Genomic DNA, 16,293 nt, shown 5'->3' with positions numbered 1-16,293 from the left:
GTTGATATACTTGGGTTTTAACCCTGATAATTGTTACAGCTTATTAGCCGCTCATGCACACCGAGACACAATGTGACCGATGGTGTGATGGTCCGAGGTTCTTAGTACTCAGTGCCTTACCGCTTATCCATCCACTAACTAGTATGGGTTACTCGGGCAATGATAATAAACCTTATCAAATTTTAAGTGAATAATACTACAAATAATACCAGAAATTAAGTCTACCCAAAAATGAAATCATACATTCTGCATAATTATTTTATTCTATTTTATTTTATTTTATATTGTCACCACTAAGCAGAATTGCTTAGTGCGTCGCTTTTGCCACGCGCAGGTACTGGAGACCTAGCTGGGGAGCCTAGCAGACATCAGACGTGGTGAGCCTTCAGAGCTGCATCCAGGGTCCAGAGTCACCTCACATCTGCACTGCATATGGTAGGACATTAGGACTATAGGTAGTCCTTTTATATTTTTGCATTTTGTATTAGTTTGGATTGTAACTATAAACTCCTGTAATTATGTATTAATGTAAATATATGAAATTTCATATTATTGAGATTTTCTGCATAATGTATATTGATAAATGAAATGTTGAGAATTATTTGTGAATATGCTTCAAGTGATGAAGTGAACAGAAAGGTTTTGAAAATAGTATTGTGATTTGAGATTGAGATTTTGATATTGACTTGAATGTGTATAATGGAGTTTGGATTTGGGAATTATTTTGGAAGTGTTTTAAACAGGTTCAGAAGAACTATTTTTCCAATTTACTGCAAGATCACTGGATTTTCTATAAAATTTGCGGATAAATTCATATTTATCAAAATTGAAAATAAATGAATTAAAAGGGATAAATTGTAATAGAAATATAAATTGGTGCTCCAGCACACTGAGTGGCATAACTTGCTCGGCTACACTGTAGACGGATAAGGGGTGTCACAGCCTCTCTTCGGGTTATAGTCAAACTTTTTCGGTAATACGGACTAAAATTCTCAATCCGACGGTTCCTTTTATTTTATATTGTCTATTTCATTTTTACGGTTCCTTTTATTTTATATTGTCTATTTCATTTTTATTTTTTACTTGTACCAATTAACTAAATTTTCTTTGATATTTTCAATGTCATTTATACCTCAGTAAACCTTTAATTACGTCCTAGAAATTATTTCCTAGGGTTCCTCGTTGGTCTGGAGTCGTCAACTGTCTATGCAGTGACTTCCCGGTACGGTCACCCATCACCATGGTTCTAACTCCTTTAACCTAGTTACATTTCATTTCTTTTATTTTTTTCTTAATTTTTCTTGATCTTTATTTCATCAATTTATGTCCCCTCATCCTAATTTAAGTGTAGTTCTAGACATTCTGACTGTCCGAACAGACGTTAATTGTCGGAACAGTAGAACGTACGGACTACCTACAGTGAGGGTGTTACACTAAACTTCAAGATTTCCTTCAATTCTTGGCTGCCAATAGCTTCCTTAAGGTGTGAAATCAATTTTTAGTAAAAAGACTTAGAAGTTTTGGGACTTAAAAGTTTTGCCAATAGATTGAAAATGGTAAAGGCTCTTTATCTATGGTGGTTTGGCCAAATGAAGCAAGGGAAGAAGATGAGGCTTTTTAATTAATGAAATTTGTCTTATGTATTTATATTTATCGTAATGTAATTAAAGTAAAATTTTAATGATGTCATTTTGTCATCATGCTTAAATCATGCTGAGGTCATCATATGGTAAGGCTTATGTCATTATTCAATTTCATTTTTCTTTTCATTCTTTTCCCTTTTCTATTATACAAATTTATAATTTTAATTCATTTTAAATGTTTTATTCTCACTCTTTTTTATTGACATTTAGATCAAGATTCAACTCTTAATGTGAAATGACCAAAATGCCCTTCATTGCACTCCTCATGTTATGATTGTCTTTACCGATTGACATAAATTTTCTTGACATTTTTATTGTTATTTAAACCTCATAAATCATTCAATTAAATCCCAAATATTTATCTCACAGGTTTCCCCACGAGTCTGGAGTTGGGAACTGTTTTCACAGTTGCTTCCCATTAGGGTTACTCATCGCTGGAACCTCGGCTTCTTTAATCTATTAGCATTTCACTTCTTTTATTTTTCTTTAATTTTACTTGGTCTTTATTCAATCAATTTATGTCTCCTCACTCTAGTTTAAGTATAGTTCCAGATATTCTGGCTGTCCGAACAGACATTAGTCATCAGAACAGTAAAATGTATGGACTACCTAAAGTGAGAGCGTTACAATGAAAATTTGATTGTTTCAAATTCTTGGCTATACCTTGCACAAACATGTTTTATATTTAGTTTGAAAATTATAGTTGTGCACCACTGAGTGATATACTCAGCGATAGCTTATTCATACTGTCGCAGGTAGGGAAGAGGAGAAAGCTGCTGAGTAAGAGCCCTTAGAGCAGCTTTTGGTTTGACTGTTGGTATAAAATAGGTATACCCTTGTAATTACATTTTGATATGTATATAGCTATATGTATGTATGTACAGACATTGAGCAGTTGTATAAAAAGCAATGTAATGATATTTTCTGATTATAAATACTTGTAATATTATTTTGAGATTTTATCCATATGTAAATTTTTGTATTATTAACTTTTTCATTTTCAATGAATATCAATAATTAATTTTTTTCTGAGTTATGTTAATGATAAAATATTTTCTTTATGATGGAAATTGATAAGAATGAATTATATAAATTGTTACAGGTGATTTTCAATAGGTTTAAAAGAACTGGTTTTACATAGTTTTAGCCATCACTACGCAAAATTTCTGTAAAATTTTAAAAATGTTCAATTATTTCTAAATAAAATTTATGGCTTATACTGAAATTTGAGACATCAAAATAACCTTTTTATCACCATGTTAGATTTAAAAATGAATTTGAATTGGCAAAATATCTTGTAGTATATTTAATAAATTATCTGTAGGTAAAATTCAATAATTTATTAGGTATACTATGGGATCATGTCATATCTTATGGAAGGGTAAGATGTGACATACAATTACTAAACTCTCCCTCAATAGCTCACTCCCTCAAAATTTGGACTAATGTTTGCAATAAATATTAAAAGAAAAAAAAAGTTAACACTCAAGTACTAGAGCTTTCATTTGCTAGCCTCCACAGGCCTTGATGATTAAAAAATTTTTTTGGGGGGTTTATTGTAAAATATATAATTTTTTTGAGAATTATTGTAAATTTTAACATATATATATATATATATATATATATATATATATATATATATATATATATATATTAAAAAGAAGCCAATAGGTTAAGGTTAATGTTTTGATAATTAATTACTAAAACTAAATCTCATGTGTTAATGCCAAATCACCATAAAAAAATATTTTCTTATTGAGAATATCTCTGCCATATTAAATTATTAACAATCACTAATGTCATTTAAGGTTTTTGCTGCTATTTGATTATGACGTAAATATGGGATATAGATTTGTGATATGAAACACATCAAAAGCATTATGTGTAAGTAATTTAAAAAAAAAAATTACAATTTGGTCTATAAGTTTTGTCTTATATTATACTTTAATTTCTGAATTTTGAAAAATTAATTATTTAATCAATGAGTTTTACATTGTATTACACTTTAATCTTTAAATTTTTAAAAATTAATTATTTAGTCCCTAAATTTTGTATTATATCACACTTTAATTTCTATAATTTTAATATATAGAATAATTTAATCCTTCTATCAATAGATGAAATTTTTTAAATATTAAAATTATAGAGACTAAATTATATATATATATATATATATATTAAAATTAAAGAGATTAAATAATTTATTTTTTAAAAAATCTAAAGAATTAAAATGTAATACAATGTAAAATTTAAGATTAAATAATTAATTTTTGAAATTTAAGGACTAAAATGTAATATAAGACAAAATCGAAGGACTAAACAAAGCTAAAATTTTTAATCGATGGAGAAAAAAAATTTATATTCTTGTATTTAAAAAATATTTGACAAATTAAAAACATATTTTTCTTTTAACTTTTTGGTTAAAATACTAAATATTGTCTCATTAGTAAATAAATAAATATACATGTTAATAAAATATAATTTTGTTAAAACTTTAATTTATTAAACTTTATCACGAGATGAAATATACAATGTTTAATTATATCACTCATTTTAACCTCGTGAAAAATTAATAAAAATAGCTATATATTTATTTTATATATAATTTTTAATTATATATATATTTTTAAATATAAATATTAGTAATTATTAATAATTAATATATAAGTAATGCATTTATATTAAATATGAATAACTTGTTTACTTTAGCTCATATATTATAATTAAATAATTACTAATTAAAAGATTTTTAAATTATTTCTTTCATAAATAATTAAATAATTATAAGAATTTTGATATATTTTAGATCAAATTTATAGTGGTATCATGTAGCAAAATTTATATAGATTAGGGAAAAACTTTCAATGGAGAAATCAAATAAAATTCAAAGGGGCATAAAAAATATATTTATAAAAATAATTTAATAAAAGTTAAGAAAATTTAAAAATTTATGTGGGTCAATTGACCCACTGATGATGCTTAGCTCTGCCCTGTGCACGCGTGCATGTATATTTATTTATTTATCAAATTTAATGGTGTAAAAAATTAATTTTTGTGGTGCTATTTTGTTTTAATTTCAAATTTCTACTTATTATTTATAGATATAATAAAAATTTGAAATGTTAATAAAACTATTAAAATTTTAAGAACATTATATATAAAAGACATTGTTATTGAAATTGTTATTAAAAAAATTATTTTTTTAAATATACTAATTAGAAAATATTAAAATATTATTTAAAATTAAATTTAATAAATTTTAATTATAAAAATATTAAAATAATAAAATATTTATTTATAAATTATTTTTTTAATAATATTTAAAATATATTTATTAAAAAATAATTTAAATATTTTAAATTTAATGTCAAACAGACATTGTATCTTTGTGAGCGAGAAATACATAGATCAGATACATTTACGCGCGATGCGCAAAATAATTTCCCCTCTTGCATAGTTGGTGATCTTATAACAACGATGGAGGATTTGCATGTGGTAAAAATAAGTGAATAACCACAACTGGTGATGAATGTACTTCTTTCGCTTTTCCTCTTAGGGGTGTGAATCTAGGAACTTTTTGCTTTAGCTTTATTTATTCATTGATAAATGACCAAAATCTCCAATAATTATGTGTTTCACTAATTTTATTTCATATAATTATTATTATTATAATTTTTTAATATAAAATTAATAACAAACCGAATAATTTTTTTAAAAGAAGTTGAATTAAAATTTCAAATTATAATAGTTGAGTTAAATAATTCAGTTGAAATTAAATAGTGTCCATTTAATTTATAAATACTATATTTACTAAAATTATAATTTACATAAAAATGTGTATTGATAATTTCTGTTTAAACAGCCGCGTGGGTTTTGGTAAGAATTAACATGCCAAGTTATTTGGTTGTCATTCGTAGGCGCGGTTGTGTTGGTTTCTTGTCGGGGAGATTAGACATAGAATAACGTTGAGTCCAAGACTGGTTCAATCCTTGACACAAATACACAGTTATCCTCTATCCAAGGAACCTTTCCCAGCTTTTCTTTTCATTCATCTGCCTTTGACATTTTTGGTAACTTGTTGAACTTTCTGTCTTTGACCGTTATCTTCAATCTATTACTTATGATTTTTTTTTTTTTTTTTTTTTTTTTTTTACATCTTTGAAATTTTCTTTTGCCCTCATGGTTACTGGGAATACGATAGAAACCCACTATTACAAACTTTTCTTTAATCTTTTTTTTTTTAATTTTTATCAGCAACTAAGCTGCGAGTTTGATTCTGGGTATTCTTTATTCTTTACTTAAATTTCAGTTTTTTGCCTTTTGTTTTAGGTTGATTTATGTGATTTGCCTTTTTGTTGCTGTTCAGTTGTGTATTTGCATTTCTTCTTGGATTTTCTATGTTTGCCTTCCCAGAAAATGGACAGAAAAGATATTCTCTTTTTTAGAGCTAAATAATTTCATCCCCTTTTATTTTGACATCTTCAAAGGAACAAATTAGAGAAAGGAATGGAAAAATAATAACAATAGCTGTAGTGGGTCTTTCTTGACACTTCTATGGCTGTGTTGATAGCCTGCCTTTTTAATTTTTGTGATCTTCAGTTGTTATTTACTCTTTTAACTTGTGGGTATCTCAGAGTTCAATTTTTGGAAGTAGATGTAGGGCGCATTGAATCGATTATATATCACTAGTTTATAATTTAGCAATGATCTGCATGGAAAATTATCAATTTTAATTTAAGATTAATACATCTGATGGTTTAATGCATTTTGATTCCTTGTTTGACTTGTTTAATAGGTTAAGAAGATTACCTGTATATGTTATTGTTGATATCATATAATGGCTGAAAGCTATAGTAATGCAACTGGAAACTCACCATATCATATGATGACTGAAAGCTATAGTAATGCTAGTAATGCAAGTGCAAGCTCAACCTCAAGTTTGAATAGCAGCCTCCCAGATACAGAGGATGACCAAACCATTGCAAGCATCTTAGCTGAAGAGGAAAACTCTAATGTTGCTGGAAAGCTTGGGAAGAGACTCTCTCATTTGGATTCCATCCCAGTATCTCCCTTTCCATGTCTATATTTTGCCTTTTCCTCTGTTATCTAAATACATACAACTGGATTTTGCATGATTTTCATTATATATAATTGCTTGGAAAGCCTGTTTGCAGAAATCAGGTAGATTTAAACCTGTATTGATTCCTGATGGGCTATCTATAGACATATATTGTTTAAGCAAATATAAACTGCAACTTTGTGCTAGCTATAAAATTATGTTGTACCACAGTGGAAGATAAACAAAGGATGGTTCTAGCTATCACTGAGATATTCTAGTTTTCACCCGATTTAATCTCACTGTTCACTTATGTACATCTCAGTCTTTCTGACATTAAGAAATACACCAAAATACTCCAATTTATTTGGTGACAGAAACCAAAAAAAAAAAAAAAAAAAAAAACTCAAGAAAGAGAAAGTTTGAAGATTTAATAACTTTAGGACTCAGGTGTATTTGGTAATTTCCATCATTGCTGGAATGGGCTGGGCTGTAATGTGTGTGAAGAAATTTGAGTCTTTGTAAAGTCCTACTAGTCTTAGTTAAAAAGGTCTTAGTTGGATCTGTAATACATATATCCTCAAATACTAAATTTTTCAATAAAATCAGGGAGAATTCTTCAGTAGTGCTTCTTTGGATTGTATGATGCAATCCCTAGGGGTGATGCCTAGGTTTTTCTTCAGCTGTGCAAGAAAATTTTGGTATAATTCTGGCTTGAAAGCCCTATTCAATCCTGCATCAAATAAAATCAATTTTGTCTAAGACACTAAAAATGCTGATCATTTGTGCTGTTCACAATGCTTAATCATTACTGCAAAACAGCAGCACAATCTTACTTCTCATTCATGCCCATTTACAAATCTTAATTTTCTATGTAAATTCTTCCTTTTCGAGGTTTTTCAAATCAATCTAAATCTAGCTTTAAACCGAGATTTGCTTGGTCATTATATTTCTCTTCAAAAGGGAAATTTCTAAGTAAATTAACTATAAAGCAAATGCACAAAAGAGGAGGTAACTACCTAATTGCCTGTAACGGTCAGGCTTCAACCACTAGAGAAATTGTCCGCTTTGGCTATAAGTCTCACAGTTTTGTTCCATAGGTGGAATGGTGAACTTCTCAGGAGGTCACCCATCCTAGGATTTCTCTCAATTCCATCAAAAGGCGCCTCTAATGATTAGTTCCCCCATTTTATATATCATTACTTTTAGAACCCAATACCATCTACGTGCTTTGCCGATGTGGGATTTGCCCCTTAGACCATCTTCGTCCCTTAGGCAAATCCCACGTTGGCAAAGTACGGAGATGGTCTTGGGTTCTAAAAGTAATGATATATAAAATAGAAGAACTAATCACTAGAGGCGTCTTTTAGTGGAATGGTCTAGAGAGTAGCGTGCTCACTTCAGAGAAATCTTAAGATGGGTGACTTTCTGGCAAGTTCTCCATTCTACCTATGGGACAAAACTGTGAGGCTTATAGCCAAAGCGGATAATTTCTCTAGTGATTGGATCCCAACCATTACATTGCCATTGTACAGGCACTTACTATTAGATAAGCCCATCCAAACAAAAGATGATTAAATAGAACATTCACAAAGATACATGGCATTGTTCCCAAAATTATGAACACAACCAAGTGGTTCCTTGTCAAAATATAAGGAGTTATAATATTCTCTTTGGGAAGGAACTGGTGGCATGCAGCCACACTATTTTATATCCAAATTGATTTCACACACATAGACAAGGCATGCATTCCATTCATTTGTAGGAACTGAGAAATAATACATAGGAATAACTTAGCAATGGTTTGTTGAAGTTTTATGCAATTCTGTAAAATATTTGTCAATTACTTGTGTGTTTTGGTGATTGTGAAATTCTAAGCTATGTTCTTTGCAAAATTTATTAGTATGACTCTGTGTTAAAGAGACATAAATAGTCTTCAATGTAGCCATTGTCGATGGCCCAATCTACAATGAGCTTTAATAGGTGTTAAGGTACTGGAGCAAACAAGCGACCGCGGTACATGATTTTCCAGAATGTAGAGACCACCTGACTCACGTCATCTACCAATAATCTGCTTCGTCGTAAGATCTTGAAATAAACACTGATCAGGAAAAAAGGAAACAGAACAATTTAAGATACGAGTAAGTTTACTAACAGAAAGTAGATTAAAAGAGAAATTTGGTAGACACAAAACAGATGACAAAGAAATTGACGAAGTCGGATTCGCAGTCCCAGAACCCATGACACAAGAAGTAGAACCATCAGCTAAAGTAACAGTAGAGGAAGTGAGATTAGACTGAAAAGCAGATAGAAGGCTTTTCAATAACCCATTTGGATGAGGAAGACACAAGGCATGTAGTGGATTTACCTGACTCAGCGATCGCAGTGACAGGGGAACTGGTAGGCTTTAAAGATGCCTGATACTGGGAAAACTGTGCAAAATCCTCTGCAGATACCAAAACAGTTTTCTCAAAGGAAGATATCAGAGAATCCTCATTGTCATATTTGCCATCTGTGATCGCTGATTTTTTCTTTGAAGTTGAGGACAATTATATTTTGTATGGCCAGGCTCATGGCAATAATAACAAATGACTCCTCTTGAGTCCTGATTAGAACTAGCCTCTCCATTACGCTGACATTGCAGTTCGTAATTCCTCCTCTACTTCCTCTTCTATTTCCCTGTTGTCCATTTGGATTACGGCTAATAAGAGCACTACTGGCAGGCTGTGACGATTGGGTACTCTCTGTACGAAGGACCCGTGTGAACGTTTCATGGAAAGAGGAAATCTCAGAACTGGAGAGAATCTGAGATTTAGCAGTCTCATACTCAAGGAAGGCACGCAAAAACTCATAACAACTAGTTGCTCCGTTGGGCTGTGAACTTTCACATCGTAACTAAAAGGCAACAATACATTAAGTTCTCATATACCCGTTTAAAATCCATAAAATAAGCCGTGAGAGACTTATTCTCTTTCAAAGACGGTAGAATGTCTTATAAACATCATAAATACGGAGATATTCCTTTACGTAATACGTAAAATCTAAGTAATACATCAATTCCTTAACAAATTCACAGTGATTAATTAAACTAATTACCTCACTGTGAATCGAGTTCCGAAGCTGCAAAAACAACCGAGCATCCTCCCTTAGCCAAGTTTGTTGTGTATCATCAGTAGGTGGATCTTTAGTAAGGTGATCATCCTTATCAATGTTACGCAAATAGACCCTACAGATCTTACTCCACCTGTAATTCGAACCATTAAGTTTGTGTTCCGTGATCTTAGTCATCACCGGAATCACATCAGAAATAACATTCTTATTGTCTGCCATTTGTTGAGACAGAAAACTAACCGAAACGATAATCCAAAGTGCTTACAGTAGCAAAATAATCCAAAATCATAAATCAAGTAAATACCGAAATAGGATCTGAGAGCCAAACCTCAGAAGTCCTTTAATGGTGTCTTGGATCGAACAAAGACACGATGGTGGAATAAGGGGATTGATGCGACGCTGGCGATGTTGATCGGAGTCGAAAAGGCCAGTCGGCGGCCAAGGTCTCTCCTGAGCTGGGTGGTGAGAACAAATAGTCACCCTAGATAGATGACCTGCTCTGATACCATGTAGAAAGAGATGATTCTCCTTAATATCAATTAATCTGTACATGGGTATATATATACAATTGATTCCTATAATTGTGTTCTACTAATTAGGAAGAAATCCTAATAAGAATTCCTAAATAGGAATACAGAATATAAAACATACAGAGAAATAATATAATGATTGACTTTCCATAACAATCTGAAAATTTGTAATATACAATTTTCTCTCTGATTTTTCTTTTTCACTATTAATATTTTGATATATTACTAAGACCTCCCTGACATTAAGTAAAAGTTGAATTAAATAGTTCTTAATTTTGGAAAATATACAGTTTAATCCTTTTATTAAATTTTAGTTCCTCACTTTTTAAGTAATATAACTTTTGTCTCACTTTTTTAGAAAAAATAACATTTCAGTTTCTCACTTTTTAGTTTTAGGAATTGAAAGAGTAGTTTTACAAAATTCAAGGACTAAAATGTTATTCAAAACAAATTCTTAGGGACTAAAATATATGATAATTTAAGTTATGAAATTAAAAAGTTGAGAACCATTAATTCATTTTTAAAAAGTGAGGATTGAAGTGTAAAGTTTGAGCTTATAATTATTAATTGTATTGTTTTCAGTTTTTAAAACACCACACACATGCACGCATTGTAGCATAATAATAATTAGGAAAAGGTGAAGTACAAACACATGGCCCCACCCCCTTGGCAACTCTAGATTTGTTCGAATATATAATTGCTGTCCTCTTTCCTCCTGCGTATTTTGGTCCCTAATATTTTAATGGCTAGCAAAGAAAGAGAGGTGGGAAAGAAATCAGGTCTTGAGACTCTGTCTTGACAGAATTGGAGTTGGAGAATTAGGATTTGGTTCCTTAAATTAACATTCTTTGACCATATTATTTACCTTTTTAAGTAAATTGTATTCTTGTTATAATTCCTTTCTTGGTTTTGCCACTCCTTCAAACTTTTTGCTACTTTTTCCTGTCATTTGTTTCTATTCATTATAAAATGGATTGCATTAATTTCCAGTCATCCTTTTTTTTTTTTTTTGTTAAACTCTAATAACCAAGGTAAATTTACATCGTTCAGAAATATTGTATACCGAATAATCAGTTCTGGAATATAGCAAAGTTGGAAGATGGACAAACAATCCAGGATTTACAGAATGTGTTCCATCTTAAGATAAATAAGCTGTATTGTTGGTTTTGGTTTTCTGAATAATGTAAATTGCACATAGTTGTCAAATCGAGATTCGAATTGAATTGAAACCTTTGTGAATCGATAATAGAACTGAATCATATGATTTGATAAGAGTTACTCAACTCAACTAAGCCTTTATCCCAAAAATTTGGGGTCGGCTATATGGATTTCGATTTCTCAACTCTAAACGATTTTGGGTTAAATCCTTAGAAATATGTAATGCTTCTAGGTCATGTTGTACTACTCTCCTCTAAGTTAATTTAGGTCTACCCCTTTTTTTCTTTCTATCCTCTAACCTAATGTGCTCTACTTGTCTAACTGGAGCCTCCGTTTGTCTAACTGGAGCCTCCGTATGTCTACGCTTCACATGACCAAACCACCTCAATCTTCCTTCTCTCAACTTATCTTCAATTGGTACCACTCCTACCTTTTCTCTAATACTCTCATTACGGACTTTATCTAGTCTAGTATGGCCACTCATCCACCTTAACATTCTCATCTCTGCAACTCTTATCTTAGACGCATACAACTCTTTCAATGCCCAACACTCACTACCATATAACATAGCCAGTCGTATGGCTGTACGGTAAAATTTTTCTTTCAACTTATTGGGAATCTTACGATCACATAAAACTCCCGTGGCACGTCTCCACTTCAACCATCCGGCTTTAATCCTATGACTAACATCCTCCTCACATCCCCCATCTACTTGAAGGACTGAGCCTAGATATTTAAAGTGATTACTTTGGGACAGTACAACTCCATTCAAACTAACTCCTTCTCTATCATCAGTTTGGCCTTCACTGAACTTGCAATGTATGTATTCTGTCTTCGTTCTACTTAACTTAAAACCCTTTGACTCTAGAGTACTTCTTCAAAACTCTAGCTTTCTATTGACTTCTTCTCGTCTCTCATCTATCAGAACAATATCATCCGCAAATATCTTGCACCAAGGAATACTCTCTTGTATATGTTTCGTCAGTTTATCTAAAACTAATGTAAAAAGGTAAAGGCTTATGGCTGATCCTTGGTGTAATCCAATTGAAATCGGAAAATCTCTTGTGTTCCCCCCCACTGTGCGTACAATAGTAATTGCTCCTTCATATATATCTTTCAACACTTGTATGTACCTAATAAATACCCTCTTTTGTTCTAACACATTTCATAAGACATCTCTTGGAACATTATTATAAGCCTTCTCCAAATCAATAAAAACCATGTGTAGATCTTTCTTTACATCTCTATATTTCTCCATCAAGCTTCTAATGAGAAAGATCGCTTCCATAGTTGAACGACCGAGCATGAAACCAAATTGATCGAGAGAGATAGAAGTATCATGACGTAGTCGATGCTCCACAAGTCTCTCCCACAACTTCATAATATGACTTATGAGTTTAATTTCCCTATAATTTGAGCAACTCTGTATGTCTCTCTTATTTTAAAAAATAGGTACTAAAATACGCCTCCATTCATCAGGCATTTTCTTTGAGTTTAGAATCTTATTAAATAATTTAATTAACTATGCCACTCTCATATCTCCCAAACACTTCCACACTTCAATTGGTATTTCATCGGGTCCACAGGTTTTACTTACTTTTGTTCTCTTAAGTGCTTCCTTTACTTCTAAAGATCTAATCCTTCTAGTATAATTTACATTCTTTTCTATTGTTCTATAGTCTATATTCACGCTATTACCATTTTGACTATTATTAAAGTGATCGTTAAAATAATTTCTCCATCTTTCTTTAATGTCCTCATCTTTCACCAACACTTTTCCTTCTTTATCCTTAATACACTTAACTTGATTAAGATCTTGACATTTCCTTTCTCTCCTCCTTGCTAATCTATAAATATCTTTCTCCCCTTCTTTAGTTCTAAGTTTCTCATATAACTTTTCAAAGGCCTGTGCTCTTGCTTGACTAACTGTCTTTTTTGCCTCTTTCTTTGCTATCTTGTACTGTTCATGTACCTCATTATTATCACATTTAGGTAATTTCTTATACCATTCCCTTTTTCTCTTCACTGCCTTTTGTACTTTCTCATTCCACCACCATCTCTCTTTTGAGGGTGGTCCATGTCCTTTAGACTCTCCAAGTACTTTTCTAGCTACTTCTCTAATCTTTGATGCCATCTGTATCCACATATCATTGGCCTCCATACCCAGCTTCCATACTTCGGACTCGAGAAGCTCATTTTTGAATTTCACTTGCTTTACTCATTTGAACTCCCACCACTTTATTCGAGCTACACTATTTCTATTTCTTCTGACCTTACTTGAATTATTCCTAAACTTGACATCCAAGACCACCAGCCGATGTTGACTTGTTAAAGCTTCTCCTGGAATGACCTTGCAATCCTTACATAGAGCTCTATTTGTCTTCTTGGTTAAGAGGAAGTCGATTTGGCTTCTATGTTGCCCACTTTTGAAAGTCACTAAATGTGACTTTCTTTTTATAAAGTAGGTATTTGCTAGTATTAGGTCGTATGCCATAGCAAAATTCAGGATGCTTTTTCCCTCCTCATTTCAACTGCCAAAACCAAAACCTCCCTGAACATTCTCATAACCTTGTCTATTACTTCCTATATATCCATTCAAATCTCCACCAATGAAAACATTCTCTTCATTCGGTATGCTTTGCATTAAATCATCCATATCTTCCCAAAACTTTTGTTTACTCTCACTGTCTAATCCTATTTATGGGACATAAGCACTAACTATATTTATTGTTTCTCCTTCTAGTACTAGCTTTACTAGTCTAATTCTATCTCCTACTCTTTTCACAGCTATTACTGTGTCTTTCAATATCCTGTCTATGATTATGCCCACTCCGTTCTTATAACTATACTATTTTTAATTAATTTTGATAACTCTTATCAACTCATATGATTTGATAAGAGTTATCAAAATTAATTAAAAATAGTATAGTTATTAGAAATAAGTAAAAAAAATATATATATAATATGACATATTTTGATAAATATAGAATAATCATTTAGCCAATTAGAAGTATGCTTTATAATAGAACAATATATTCTTATTGTGTTATATAATTTTATGTTAATAAATTATGAACTCTTGAATTGTAGACAATAATTATCATTTTGCATGTGCTTGAACTCATATTTAAATTTAATCAAATAATTAAATAATAAAAAGGATAGCATGTTGCATTAAAGGTCAAAATATATTAATATAAAATGTTATAATTTGATAACTATAATTAGAAAAGTAAATTAACAAAAAAAAAAGAAAAATGAAAGAAGAGGGAGAGGGAAAAAAAAGTGGCTAGTGGAAAAAAAATGCTGAGGAAAGATTTTATGTGCACTTTTCATAGCAAAAATAAAGTGAAATCTTAAATTTGAAGCTATAGAGTCTAATAATCCTATGGAAAAAGAATCAGTGAATTCAAATCATTCACCCAATTCACTATCAATTCTTTCGATTTAGTCACAATTTATGTACATTTGTGATGTACCCCATAGATTCCAATCACTAGGATGGGAAATTGAATAGAGAATTATACGATTCTGGTACATTTGCAATTCACCCATTAGATTTGAATCACTAGGGTGGGGAATCGAGTCAAATCATAAGATTCTAACAGTGAAATCATGTGAGTTATTTTTTGCAATTGCATGTGTTCTTTCTAACTATTATTTGTTTGAGTTCTGACTACCTAGAGCAATATTTTCAGTTTGCAGCCAAAATTTGTTTGGTCACATCTTTTCGGGACACTTGCTATATCGAGATCATTCCCAAGGACAAGAATCCCACCAGAGGTATATATTATTAGTTACTACTCTATCTTCATATTCCAAAATACTGTTTTTTCCGAAAAGCGCTTTTTAACAATGAAATTCAATGCCAAATGGAGCCTGAGTCAAAATGAATAGTCTATAACTGATTTTGAGATTGATACTGTTGGGGCAATCCATCTTAGTATTGCTAAATGCTTTTTAAGAATAAAGTTAGTTAAATCAGATTCTTATATTCTTTATTTTCGAGTTTCATTTATTTTATTATTTACTTATTTCTGGATTTGACCGCCTTGTTTGTCTATAGAGGTTTGGCTGAGCTTTTGGAGTGAAGTTCATTATAATTCATTGTATGCAAGTGGAGGTGAGGGAAAAACTCATGGTTGCATACTTCCATCATGTTTTTTGTTCAACACTGGATACTTTTATACAGCCCATAAATAACCTTCATTCTGCAACTCTTCTGCAGATGTGCCAAGCAGAGTAACAAGAAGAAAGCATTGGCTTTTCTAGATATGTGACGGGTCTTTGTGAGGTCAAATTATGCGTTCAATTGGTTCTTTATTTCCTGTGTTTGTATATCATATCTAAATATTAGCAAGCATCTACTGTAATAGCAAATATAACTTGATGTCAAAAACATGTTCAAATTTTCTTTTATGGTTAAGTTAGCTGTACAGAAAATTATCATTCGCATGTAAAGAAAAGATTATTAATTTGATCTCCTAGCTTATCATTTATATTGTGGTACTTCTTGGGCATGGTCAAGTGGAGTTTATGAAGAAAACTTCCTTAAATATTAGTAGTGTAATGTAATGATAATTTTTATTTTTATATTTAATTTATTTATAATATTAATAATAAGTAATAATATTTACTGTGATTGGTAGTCAAGTGATAGCGGTGGCTAGGTGGTAGTGGTGGTGGTGACAGCGTTAGTTAGATGGTAGTGGTGATGGCAAAGTGAGGTAGTAATTGTGGCAGTAGCTAGGTGATAGTAAAAGTGATAATAACTAAGTGGTGATATCGATGGTCA

At 31.2% G+C, this 16,293-nt stretch overlaps 1 protein-coding gene and 1 long non-coding RNA gene across 3 annotated transcripts in view; both read left to right on the top strand.

Moving 5' to 3' along the window:
- Nucleotides 1-15,997, top strand: part of LOC110653457 (OVARIAN TUMOR DOMAIN-containing deubiquitinating enzyme 11) — a 63,235-nt gene extending 47,238 nt beyond the window's left edge. For both annotated transcript variants that reach the window (XM_021809109.2, XM_021809110.2), the window contains exons 8-10: nucleotides 15,197-15,281; nucleotides 15,565-15,621; nucleotides 15,727-15,997. In XM_021809109.2, the coding sequence (XP_021664801.1) occupies nucleotides 15,197-15,281; nucleotides 15,565-15,621; nucleotides 15,727-15,770 (186 nt within the window). In that variant the 3' untranslated portion in view covers nucleotides 15,771-15,997. The remainder of the gene's footprint in view (nucleotides 1-15,196; nucleotides 15,282-15,564; nucleotides 15,622-15,726) is intronic.
- Nucleotides 5,527-6,775, top strand: LOC131178672 (uncharacterized). Its single transcript, XR_009147606.1, has 2 exons — nucleotides 5,527-5,713; nucleotides 6,439-6,775. It is a non-coding gene; the product is annotated as an uncharacterized LOC131178672 (long non-coding RNA).
- Nucleotides 15,998-16,293: the final 296 nt, after the last annotated feature.

This window comes from Hevea brasiliensis, chromosome 3 (genome assembly GCF_030052815.1).
Source record: "Hevea brasiliensis isolate MT/VB/25A 57/8 chromosome 3, ASM3005281v1, whole genome shotgun sequence".
In the NCBI taxonomy this organism is placed as follows: domain Eukaryota; kingdom Viridiplantae; phylum Streptophyta; class Magnoliopsida; order Malpighiales; family Euphorbiaceae; genus Hevea; species Hevea brasiliensis.
The sequence above is the reverse complement of the archived record's forward strand: the minus strand, read 5'-3'. Positions and strand labels throughout refer to the sequence as shown.